This window comes from Lolium rigidum, chromosome 5, assembly GCF_022539505.1.
Source record: "Lolium rigidum isolate FL_2022 chromosome 5, APGP_CSIRO_Lrig_0.1, whole genome shotgun sequence".
Classification (NCBI taxonomy): domain Eukaryota; kingdom Viridiplantae; phylum Streptophyta; class Magnoliopsida; order Poales; family Poaceae; genus Lolium; species Lolium rigidum.
Genome location: NC_061512.1, coordinates 255990464 through 256003963, shown reverse-complemented (window position 1 = coordinate 256003963; position 13500 = coordinate 255990464). Strand labels below are relative to the sequence as shown.

Sequence of the window (13500 nt, the reverse complement as noted above, 5' to 3'; positions counted from 1 at the left end):
ATGCATAGCAGAAAGTCTGTAACCAGTCAAATACTCGAGAGACGAGAGAAGGGCGGCCAGGTCAAATGTCAACAGTATTTGCCCTGTCCTGTTTAAACACACCTACCGTTTTCCCGCGCAACCGTATTGTCCTATATATATAGAGCGCAGCACGCGACCACCAAATCATACGCAGCACCAGGCCGCAAGAAACAGGGACGTACGAGCTAGCTAGAGCTTATCCTCTGTCTCATCGCTCTCTTGCTGTAAACTCCTCCGCTCTCTCGCCGATCAAACTTTGATTAACGAAAGAGCAACTTCTTGTCCGATCCAAGCTTTTGTTATAGAGCAATGGAAGTGAAGGTGCTGAGCTCCAAGCTCGTGAAGCCTGCATTCAATGCCGGCGCCGCACCAGCCACCGAGTACATCCCTCTGTCCATCTTCGACAGGGTGACGTTCCGGATGCAGATGGCCATCATTTACGCCTTTGCCTCGCCGGCGCCCTCCACGGCCGCCATCGAGAAGGGACTGGCAGCGGTCCTCTCTCAGTACCGCGCCTTTGCCGGGCAGCTCGGCGTAAACCCCGACGACGGCACGCCGTCCTTCATCCTCAACGACCGCGGCGCGCGTCTAGTGGAGGCGTCCGTGGACGCTGACATGGTGGACATGGCGCCGGCCAAGCCCACGCCGGACCTGCTGAAGCTGCACCCGGACCTGGAGGGGGAGCTCGAGGAAGTGGTGTTGCTGCAGCTCACCCGGTTCAGGTGCGGCTCCCTCGCCGTCGGGTTCACGTCCAACCACGTCGTCGCCGACGGTCACGCCACCAGCAACTTCCTCGTCGCGTGGGGACGCGCCACGAGGGGGCTCCCCATTGGTCCGCCGCCTGTGCACCACCACAAGGATCTCTTCAAGCCCCGGTCGTCGCCTCGCGTGGAGCACGACCACCGCAACAGGGAGTACTACCAGCCGTCTCCCAACACCATCGTCGAACACCACGACGACGGCATCGACAACATCGTCATCCACAAGGCCCATTTCACCAAGGACTTCATTGCCGGGCTCCGTGCCAGCGCGTCGGAGGGGCGCGGCCGGCCATTCAGCCGGTTCGAGACCATCCTCGCCCACCTCTGGCGCACCATGACGCGCGCGCGCGACCTGAGCCCCGAAGAAACCTCCAAGATTAGGCTCTCCGTGGACGGGCGCCACCGTCTCGGCAAGCCGGCGGAGTACTTCGGCAACATGGTGCTCTGGGCGTTCCCCCGCGCCACGGTGGGTGACCTCCTGAACCGGCCGCTGAAGCACGCCGCGCAGGTGATCCACGACGAGGTGGCCAGGGTGGACGGCGCCTACTTCCAGTCCTTCGTCGACTTCGCGACCTCCGGCGCCGCCGAGAAGGAAGGGCTCGCGGCGAGCGCCGTTTGCAAAGACGCCATGTGCCCGGACGTGGAGGTGGACAGCTGGCTGACGTTCCCGTTCTACGAGCTGGACTTTGGCACGGGCAGCCCGAGCTACTTCATGCCGTCCTACTTCCCCACGGAGGGGATGCTCTTCCTCACGCCATCGTACATCGGCGACGGCAGCGTGGATGCCTTCGTACCCTTGTTCGAGCACAATCTCCAGGCGTTCAAGGAATGCTGCTACTCATCAGCGGAGTAGTTGACCAAACCATCGAACTGCATGCGACGCCGGCGCAGTTGTTGGATGTCGGGGTCAGTTTAGGTGATGGGTAGCCGATTATTTAGTTCTGACGCACTTTATGGTGTTGTCAATCAATTGATTTGATTATTTATACTGTATATACTTGAGATAATAAAGTTCACTCATTTTTGTTATCTTCCCTTTGGCTGGTTAATTTGTTTGATTGCAAGCATCTTGATCTCGGGTGTTTAATCTGTCAAGTGTTGGTCATCTGTGTAAATCCATATCAATATGAAATGTTCAGTTGGTAGGGATATGTTTTGTCCAAGCTGTCCAAAATTGTTAGTACCCTATCATTTGTACGCAATCGAACGGCTAAAGTCAAGTATAGCTTTGTAATCATATTTATCATCTTATAATTATTTGTTATCTACATATGGACTCTCTTCTTCAACGAAAAAGCGTACTTTCCATTAGAAAGTTAAACTTTTCAAAGTTCGACCGTATGTATACAAAACTATACTAACATTTATGCCACCAAACTATTATCATTAGGTACAAGATGAAATCTATTTTCAACTTATATCTATTTGGTATAATAAATAATATTATATTTATATTTAAACTCAATTGAAGTTAATAATAGGACCTTCCAACAAAGATGTAAGTACACTATTTTGTGAACGGATGGAGGAGTACCTGGGAATTCTTCTTTCTTACTTCATATTTATTTTTATTAAGGATATTTTCTTAATTAATTCTTATATCTTTTGTTTCAATATGTGTATATTATCTCACATTTTTCAATATGTTATAGAATCATGCCATAATTAACGAATTCTGCATGATGATCTTGCAACGGCAACTGCATCTTCATTAACATAGGTAAAACAAGCATAGAAGAAAGCAAAACAAGAGACAAGTGTTTGGTAACTATGTTTTTGATGTTGTTAGTTGCATCTTTGAAATAATTAGAACGATGCACAACCGTGATTTTCGAACCTTTCGTCGTAGCATGCTTCTAACTACATTGGCAACCAGTCTACACATACGGTAGAAGTGTCGCCATAGAGTCAGAATTGACACTAGTAGAAAATGGATCTTTCAATTATACTATCACCCAACAATCTCTACTAAGGAAAAGGAAGTACTCTCTCCGGTTCATATTAATTGACTCTAATATGGATGTATCTAGACACATTTCAAAACAATTCTAACTTAATTTTTTTTGCTTAAATATCATAAAAGTCCATGATGAATGGCATGTTCTAAAAATCCACGGTGCACTACAAGAGATTCAACATGTTGCTATGAGCTGAAAGTGTCATGGAATAACAGTGTATATGTCAAGGAATACCACTTTGTCATGGTTTCACATCGTACCCGGCATTGCAGTGACGACGGAGGGAGAAAGCGTTCTAGATTTTTGACCATTCGTGGCCTTCGTTTGGTATTTCTAAGGTGGCTGATAATGTCACCTTTCAGATCAAATAATTCGTTCTATAAAATTTCTGTTACGAAATGTTTTCACTAATTTGTCGGCAGGTCGACAGCTTGCACACTATGTCACAACTAGAAAATGTGACATATTTTGGCACAAACAAAGATGTAGCTAATCAAACAGTATTAAGCTAACCTCGGTGACAATAAATCCAATTTTCAAATTCAAATTACAACAAAATTTGAACTCAGCTTTAAATGTCTGAAAATCGTTTTGAATTAATATCAAAATCATGACATATACATCATAAATAAATAATATGAAAATGCATCTGATACGTACACGGTCAAGTAATTTTGAATACATCATCTGAAAATGCATATAACATAGCACACACAACATTAAGAATACAACTTCCGTTGTAAAAGGCAAAAAAGGCAGATAATTAACTTTTAAACAAAATCTCTAGACACATTAAACAAAATCTCTAGACATATTAACATCATCAGGTAGTCTTTGGATTCCTCTCATATTCCTGAACTTAGTATATCTAAAGTTTCTCCACCCTTTCTTTTTTTTCAACACCTAGAACACACGTCAAGTGCAAAGAGCACAACATAGAAACTAGTAATTTGCAAAACTTGCTACGTCGTAGAATATTTTATGAAACAAACGATTCATTAAAATAGATTGGATTAATTTTAATGTGGCATGCTAAATTATAACTTTTTATGTACTTTTTTGTTTGCTAATTGTTAGTCACTCAACATTTTCCTATTTCTAATTATTTAAGTCAACTCCAGGAAACGCCGATGTCTTCACATTGAGATTCGTGTTTGAGAGGAGGGAGTCGATATTAGATTAGATAGGTAGCTCTATTGACTTAGATATCAGAAAATCCGATATTAATTCTTACGGTTTTGCTACTTCTTAGTCAAGTGAGAAATACCTCATTCTTAATCGACACCAAAACCATTGGATTGGTTCTTGAGTTGAAACAGTTTTTTAGTTGCCCTTGCGGTTGTAAGTGAGATTCTACTACATACACATGAGTTATAACAAAAAAAATAACTCCAGATCCCTAGATTGATTCGTAATGTGTGATAGTTATAGGTTGCAACATAAGTTGCAACTAAAATTCAACGACTTCACCCGCTGAAAATTAAGCTAATTGTCATTCCGTTGAGAATTAGTCACTTGTACTTACATGGATGTCATGCATGTCTGGGTCGATAAAATGTATGGCTCCGGATACTTATCACGTCAATTCTAATTGCTAATGAACACGTGAAAATACCGGTGAGCAAGAAAATTCTCCGCATATAATTAATCTGTCAAGTGTCGGGTTAACCTCACAAGTCATAACGCTTTCCATATGAGAATTGCTTCGGTGTCCCCCCTCACAAAATTTGATGGGTAAGTTTTTTCCGGTGCCTTCTTGTTTTAGCCCGCAAAAATCCATATCAATCCCTATATACCCTCATATAAATATACTAGGTGAACTTAATGTTTCTACGGTCGATGTGGCCAACGAAATATTTTATCCACGGAAGTTTCAGTTTTCAGCATACACCGTTGTCTGTGCGTCTGACTACTGAATAATATAGACTTAAATAAATTGTACTCGTTACTCTAGGGCTTGTATTTATCTCTTTTTATTCACTTTTAATTAATGCGCCTCTAGTTACTAAGAAGTATAAAGAGATCTTGGCCATATATGTGATTCAGTTCACCAAAGTTTGAACCACTAAAGCACAAGTGTTTCCATATACCGTGAATGTAGACGTACGTATGTGATGTAGTAGTCTACTGGGTGTGTTTGCCCACTCTATCTTTCTATGACCATGACTCATTCTGCGGTACACTCACATGTCACGAGTCACACATGCACACCTAACCATCGACCGATTGATCGATCCTCGTCAATACTAACATCCATCCACATGCACCAGCCACCGGCTGTCTTGTGGCTTGGATGAGGCTGATCGTGACGCCGGCCAATCAATCAATCATGCCTCGTGGCAAACTTACACGTTAACCTACGGCCGGGGTCCCTGCCGGCTCTAGCGTGACACACGTACTCAGGACATAGTAAGGCTGCGTGCACGACACTGAGAGCACCATCAGTCACATCCCCATAACCCTTCTCAAAGTACTAGGGCTATGGGGACTTTAGATTTAAAAAAAATGTCGAATCTTGGTTCTAAAGACGTATTGGTTCGTGGTCTAAAAATCCGTTCAGCATCTTCAGGCCAACCCTAACCTAACCTATTAGGCACCGTCTAGAGTTGCACACACCTCTTATGTTACCGACAAACGTATGCCATCACCTAGCGATTCAACCCATTTTCCCCTGCCACATTGCTTCTCTCCAATTTGAGGCTTCTTCCACCCCTGCTAAAACTCCATTGCCGCTGCCCACCCCCTTCCCGCTCCTCCCTCTTGACATCGAGACACCAACCCATAGCCACCGACCATCGGAATGCATGACTGCCCCTCTCGTCGCTCCTCTCACCGACCCTCTTGAATCATGGGGACCTCACACCTAGGCTTGCACGCAAGTTGTTTGCTCGTTTGCCTCAGTAGGTTTCATTTTTGGATTTTGTTGTTCTCGCTGACATTTGGTCCACTGAATAATCCGTTGTTTCATTCATAAGCTATGGAAAGCAAGGACGAGTTGATGATGCATCTGTTTTGGAACATGAAGCCAATGTCGCCGCCCATGAAGATGAGGACTTAACAATCCTTGCTTGTCTTCTACAATTGCTTGCGGATGAGCCGAATCATATCAGCATGCCATGCTCTATGCCGACTATTTTGCCAACCACCCAACATGTAGTGGAAAGGAGTTTCCACACCGACTTAGGATGAACGAGGAGATGTTCAAGAGTATATGTGGAAGATGATGCGTGTTGTGTGATCATGTTGTACATGATCATCGAGAGTGAGCACGGAAATCCTACATCAAGGGATGATCATCCGTATGACAATGAGGGACTAGGAGATATGTGTCCAATGTGTTCCTCACGAGCTGCAAAATGATCAGGTAGAGCACATGTGGGCAATCAAAGGATGCCACCACCTGAGACTCACTCTAGGTGAACTATATTTTTTAGAATTATATGATTTGTTTTATTTCTAGTATAATTATTCTATAACCTTTTTACTTTTTTATGTGTTGAAACTTTACAAAACTGTTTGAAATTTGGTTTAATATGATTTCTTCGGGCCAAATCCACCTTTTGGGCTTGTATATTGAGCGTGTGGCTGACAAAGCTAGCCCATACACGACCGTTAGTGCCGGTGCTCTCCATACGTATGATTCGGCCATAGACGTTGTATGGGACGTCGGACTGAAGATATTTAATGAACTTAATATCTTGTAATATATTTGCAGGCTGCAAAATATAAATAGAAATAAGACAATGTAACTCAGGTGCGACGCCAGCTGCGTGTTCAGAATTGCAGACTCACTGTGCACGTTCGCATACATGCATGCTGAAAGAGGCAACCCTCGACATATAGTTAATTACACCTCCTGAACGCGTATATCTCGATGAACAAACCGGCTGGAACATTTGACATGTTCTGATCCTGGTTGGAACGCGCATACGTAGAAAAGGTATGTCCGTACGTGTGCAGTGTGCTGCACATAGAGTAATATATTCAGCAAGACGTTGGAGGGACAACTCCCCTACCCAGCATCGATCTTCAACTGCGACTTGGCGGAACGAACCGAGATACAGTACTACACAACAAAGCCGCCGTCACCAACCCAACCCTGCAGCTTCGAACTGAGTTTCCACAAAACCAGCCTCGTCGCCACGACCAGAGTATTTTTCTTCTTCCATTCTGTAATCCCCGTCGCCTGTCGGTTGAAAAGGTCAATTAACTGTATTTCCACACAAGAGGGAATATATAAGCAACGAGTAGAGTACAAATGGCTTCAGTTTGGTGGATTACGTAAAGTTCTCCAGCGTCAGTTAGATGTAGACTCTTTTCCGGGAGGTTGGTGTAGACTTTTCCTGTGTTCTGGGTCGCTACGGATTCTCAGCTCCGTGTGAATATCAACACAAAGAATTGAACGTCCATGACTCATGACTGAAGTTGTTTATCTCCACTACCTCACCTATATGAGTCAGGAAATTCTAGTAGGAAACTCTAGAACCTCATGAACAAGAGTAAAATACACCACAAGTTCTAAACTATTTGAGGGCAGTCGTATTAGTCCTACTAGTATGAAAATGCATATCTAAGTCCTAAAAAGTTTATAAAGTGTGTCACCTAAGGTCCCATTGATACCACATCAGCTTCTAGGTGCTCTTGTAGCATGGGCATGTTGACTACTGCCACATGGCAATTTTTACATAAAACTCCTTACAAAGATTTTTCTTCTATTTTGTGCCCTTCCTGATTATGTGCTCTTTGCAGCCTTCGTGTCCATATCCGTCTCTATGGGCTGCAGCCTTGTCACGCACACCATATGTAGCACAAAGTGATGGGCTCTCCCGTGAGGACTGTTGTTGCAGCAGCTCACCTCCTCCTTGCTCCTTGGCGGCTGGGTGTGTATTCTGGATTTTTAATTAGGTCTTGCTCTCCTGTATCATTCATGCTTTTATAGGTCAGCTCACACATGGGCTTGGACTTCTTGGGCTAGAAACGAGTTCCGTGTTCAAGAAGGACCTACAACGTGTGTGTCGTGGAGAGCGAAGCGCGGAGCAGAGCCATCGGCGAGGGGCATTTCGCATCCCAGAGGTTGAGCGGGACGATTGGCGGCAGAAAGATCCGGTCCGGGGCTCTAAGCCGCGCTCGACAGCGAGGGTGAAAAGACTATACGTTGGACACAATATGTAGTTGATTAATAGAGTAAGTTCAGCTAGCTCAGTCATTACAATACTGATATATTTTATGGTGCATTTCGACTATAGGGTGGTGTTACTGGGACTGCAGGACACGACATGAGCATGTGATGCAGACCCTAATCCTTTCACGTGGTCCGTGCAACATCACGGTGGTGGCGTTGCCTGTCGCGGCAGAGCTCCAGCGCGTGCGCAACTGAGGGTAGCACGTCCTGGCAGGGAGGTATGCGGAAACAAGGGCCACACAATTAGAAGAAATTACTCTTCGGGTTTTTTTATTATAAAATTGGCACATGGACATGGTCAACCTATCATACAAGCAAGTCAAAGCTTATACGGTGCCAATAGGTGCTTCGATGACACACTTAGCAAATTTTGGACTTGGATCTGCTTTTTCGTATTAATAGGACTGAGTTGGCACCCCTCAAATAGTTTTAGAACTTGTTGTGTATTGTAATCCATAAACGATGAAAATATTCATAGAATTACAAAAATAAACAATGAACACATTCAAAGATAAAAACCTAAACAATAAAAATCTCATGAATGATAATATCCGGTTTCCCCATTTGAAATGTCTCCTCACATGCTGCATCTTTAAAGAGGGCCAAAAAATTGGAGAATGTATACAATGAAAACCACTTTGCAGTAAACATATGGAAGCTTTCATGCTAAGATATAGACTTTTGGGTTTATAATGTTTGGCATATATCGCAATTCCATCCCTTGCGGAGCCGTGGTCATCCACATATTCGGGAAAAAAATCACAGCTATATGGCTTGCACAACTTCTATTGAAAGCCCCTATCTCAATATTTTTACACCAATATCTTGTTTAGGTATCGATTAATTGATCGAAAAATAAGGAGTGGAATAACATAAACCCGAATGACATAGCGAAACCATAGCAGAACTCGTTCAAAGCCACATCAAACCTACATTAATAACTCAAGTGAATCTCCAAGCCTCTAACCAATAGGAAATCAACGAAAGATGTATGCAACATACATGAACCATGAAATAATGCCAGAGTTCATTCAAAGTCGTATGAAACTCTCATCAGTAAACAAGGAAGCTTAAGAGAGTTTTCATCAATGTTTCAGTAGAGATTAAAAACTAATAATATTTAAAATTTATAAAAAATAATTAAAATTTGTCTTGTTTAAAAGATATCTTCAATATGAAGATGATGGTGAAAAGGATCCTAAATTGGACATCTAATTCAAAATATATAGCCCTTTTATGGTTTGAACAGAAAACTAGTGTTCAAAATATGCCCTATATAAACAAGGTTGACTTTTTTCTGAGACTATGCATGTGTTTGATGCTTATTCTAATCGTATATGTGCATCTAGTCGGTAATGATATGCAGTTACATATCTTAATGCTATTTTTTGATGACCATGTTTTGCACATCATGGGAACATACATGCTAACCAATATTACATGCCCATGGCGAAAGATCACGGATTCATACATACCTAATTCAAGAAGTAACGAGATATGTCATATGTTTATTTCAAATTTAATGTTTGTATCGTGTCCTAAAGTTTAGTCTGTTGAATGTTATGGAGATGAAAATTAACACTTTTCGGGTGTAATATCAAACGCTACTCGATAACTAAGTAGATATATGTATATGCATATTTTGATCTTGTTCTAAGGCATGACACAGTTGGAGAGATACCTCTAGATCTTATTGGCTAAAAAAAGCATCTCCATGTAAGTAGAGCTAAGTGTTAACATGACTTTGGTATTAGTGTCATGATTTCAAGAAGAGAGGTCAACAAGGATGACATGCACACTCGGCTTGGGCTAGAAACCATATATCTTGAGGAAAAGGATTATTGCCTATTTCACATTGTCAAGGTTTGTCAAAGTTACTTTCCGAGCACCTGGGGGTTAACATGTCCTGTTACGGGACGCTACAGCTATAAATGAGTATGATTAGTAGATTTTTTAATACTATACTTGTGTCCCGAGATGGGAGGTTGGTGTTTGCTCGGGTCATGGGATAGCGGTGATGAACCTAAAAGATCACACACTTAAGGAGTTGGAACACAATTGGACTAGATCCGAGTGGATATGTGTGTGGATTCATAATTTCCCATGAGTGTGGACAACCATATGAGGATGCCACATATGTTGAGGTGTAGAAAAATAATTTGGGTTGACCAAATTGTTTGAGGTTATACAAAACGCTAATAATCACAACCAACACTTAAAAGTTAGGTGATCACATTGAGCAATCAGTGTTGTTTGACCTTATGTTTTGTACGCCTGGATACCTTGTAGGTGTTGCACGTATGGTCCTAGGATAAACCATACAAGGGAATCACATTTGGAGTAGAAGGTAGTACAAATACAACTGACTTGTTGCATTGGATCTACTTCTGCGAGGATTCTAGGCATCTAGTGGTAATCCAATGATCTAAAAAAATTAAAATTATAACATTTTGTTTACGAGGTACAAACAAATGTTATGTATGTGCTACTATATATAGCCTACACATTCCCGATAAATAACTGCATGGTTTTATGGTTCGAAAAGATGCAGTTTTGTGGGTTGATTTTAATAAATTAAAACAACCTATATGCAAGATATATGATTTTTTTGGTTTCCTTATCTGAACAAACATGTTTGGGTCCTACAGTTCATCTCATAGTTCCACTATTTTCATTTAATGTAGGGTTCCATTAGATTTTTCTTCTTGACTATAATGGTGGACAATAATATTTTCATAGAGAAATTATGTGTATTTTTACATCAATATCACAGTCTAAATCCAATACCCAGTCATCTATGATCCATTTGGGAAATTTGCAACAAGCATAACAAGATTTTAATCCAGGAGAAATTAGTCCCAGGCTTATTTAGTAGTGTATCCTATGAATAAGACTTTGATTTTTATGAGGAGATGAGAGTGTTAAAGCCTTATTTTATTGTTCAATTTTTGCTGTTAATGGTTAATTGTTGCTTATTTTTTGATAATTATCTTGTATAATATACTATGTGATCTTGTATGTGATCTTTTTTTGACAAAGATATTGGCTTCAAGGGCTTGATAAAGGGTAAACTCACACTAGCTCTTGTATGTGATCTTTTTTTTGTTCTTTTATACTGATGTAACTTTTCATAATAAACTTCTCACTTTTGTTCCAGCTTAGTCTATTGTTTTTAATTACTCAACTAAAACTTTGTATGAAACTAGTCGTGTCATTTATTTTAATTTGCAGATGAACATTTTAAAAATATGAAACTAATTAGTATTATTGCATCGTGGTACTTAAATATGCAATAATTTTTTTTTCGAGGATACACCATGGAAAGGTGTATCAATCGCATAGAAGAAAGCCAAAGAAGGCAAAGTCGATGCTGCCCACAAGGGGGAGCAGCTCCCCACGCACGCCTACTCTCCTAGCTGCCACGGGAGAAGACTAGGATCAAGGAAAACGAAAAGAGTGCCACGGAAGAGCTTCGCAAGCCGCCACCTATCAAACTCCGTGCTAATCCTGTCTCTAATGGTGAGGTGCGCCGCCGCCACGCCGTTAAAGACCACATCGTTCCGGTGTCGCCAAATACACCAGAACACTAGGAAGATCGCGGTCCACATGTCCCGCCAGAATACATGCAATAATTTGTAAACTTTATTTAATTGGTTGCACATTTTACATTATGTTTCATATCTTTTCCTGCATTTTATATCTTTCACCTTTTTTGGTCCACTCAAATGTGTCTTCCAATGTGGTAATTTTGGTTATGTCGATTTATTTTCGGTTTTTCCCAACAAGAATGTAGAAAAGTTCTACTCATTAAAATTTTAATCGATAGTTTTACTCTTGCATCATTGCAACGTGTGTGTACATATGTAGGGTTCTTCCTTATACAATACTCACGAAAAAATCAATTATTTTCACCTAAATAATTAACATCCTGTTCCTTCGACCAGTTGCTAGTTAGGCTAATACCCCACATGGCCACCTACTCCGTGGAGTAGCAGCATTCTTTGAACGCTTGCAGGTTGTGCTCGAAGACAGGGACGAATGCGTCGACGCTGCCATCGCCAATGTAGGACGGCGTGAGGAAGAGCATCCCCTCCGTAGGGAAGTAGGACGGCATGAAGTAGCTCGGGCTCCCGGTTCCGAAGTCCAGCTCGTAGAACGGGAAGGTGAGCCAGCTGTCCACCTCGACGTCCGGGCACATCACGTCCTTGCACACGGCGCTCCGCGCGAGCCCTTCCTTCTCGGCGGCGCCGGAGGTCGCGAAATCGACGAAGGACTGGAAGTAGACGCCGTCCACCCTGGCCACCTCGTCGTGGATCACCTGCGCGGCGTGCTTCAGAGGCCGGGTCAGGAGGTCACCTACCGTGGCGCGCGGGAACGCCCAGAGCACCATGTTGCCAAAGTACTCTGCTGGTTTACCGAGCCGGTGGCGCCCGTCGACGGACAGGCGTATGGTCGTCGTCTCTTCTGGGCTCAAGTCACGGGCACGTGTCATGGTGCGCCAGAGGTGGGCGAGGATGGTCTCGAACCGGCTGAACGGCCGGCCGCGCCCCTCCGACGCGCTACCACGGAGCCCGGCGATGAAGTCCTTGGTGAAGTGCGCCTTGTGAATGACGATGTTGTCGGCGACGTCGCCATGGTGGCCGATGACGTTAGTGGGAGACGGCAGGTAGTACTCTCTGTTGCGGTGGTCGTGCTCCACGCGTGGCGACGATCGGGGCTTGAAGAGGTCCTTGTGGTGGTGCACGGGCGGGGCACCCATGGGGAGCCCTCTGGTGGCACGTCCCCATGCAAGCAAGAAGTTGCTGGTGGCGTGGCCGTCGGCGACAACGTGGTTGGAGGTGAACCCGACGGCGAGCGAGCCGCACCTGAACCGGGTGAGCTGCAGCAGCACCACCTCCTCTAGCTCTCCCTCCAGGTCCGGGTGCAGCTTCAGCAGCTCCGGCGTGGGCTTTGCCGGTGCCATATTAATGAGGTCGGCATCCACGAAGGCCTCCACAAGACGGGCACCACGGTCGTTGAGAATGAAGGAGGGTTCGCCGTCGTCAGGGTTGACGCCGATTTGGCCGGCGAAGGCGCGGTACTGAGCGAGCACCGCTGCCAGGCCCTTCTCGATGGCGGCCGTTGAAGGAGCCGGCGAGGCGAAGGCGTAGATGATTGCCATCTGCATGTCGAACGTCACCCTGTCGAAGATGGACAGAGGGATGTACTCGGTGGCTGGTGCCGCGCCGGCATTGTAGGCAGGCTTCACGAGCTTGGAGCTCAACACCTTAACCTCCATTGCGAAAAAAATACCGAGGTTCGTCAAGGAGTTGTTGCAGCAAGCAACGGAAAGAGCGAGCGATGGAAGCTAGGCTAGCTCGCTCGTTTATGCTGTCTGGGTACTTAGAAGTTGGTAGTATGAATGATTTGCTCATTTCATTGTCCGAGTCTGGGTATATATAGGAACTTGAGGTCGCGAAAAAGGTTGGTGAAGTACGAACAACTAATTAAACTAGTCCTGTTATCGATCGATCTCTATAGCAAGTGTGCTTCAGATTTTTGACCTGGCCGCCTCTGCGCATCAACCTATTGATGTGTT

The 13500-nt window shown here is 43.9% G+C and overlaps 2 protein-coding genes across 2 annotated transcripts; one reads left to right on the top strand and one right to left on the bottom strand.

Moving 5' to 3' along the window:
* Positions 1–204: 204 nt before the first annotated feature.
* Positions 205–1698, top strand: LOC124651372 (putrescine hydroxycinnamoyltransferase 3-like). The gene has a single exon (XM_047190469.1). It carries the CDS (start codon positions 331–333, stop codon positions 1633–1635), a length of 1305 nt encoding a protein of 434 aa, XP_047046425.1. The 5' UTR covers positions 205–330; the 3' UTR covers positions 1636–1698.
* A 10200-nt stretch (positions 1699–11898) lies between these two features.
* LOC124651655 (putrescine hydroxycinnamoyltransferase 3-like) lies at positions 11899–13200 on the bottom strand. The gene has a single exon (XM_047190701.1). The coding sequence runs from the start codon at positions 13198–13200 to the stop codon at positions 11899–11901; it is 1302 nt and encodes a 433-aa protein (XP_047046657.1).
* Between the last annotated feature and the right edge of the window lie 300 nt (positions 13201–13500).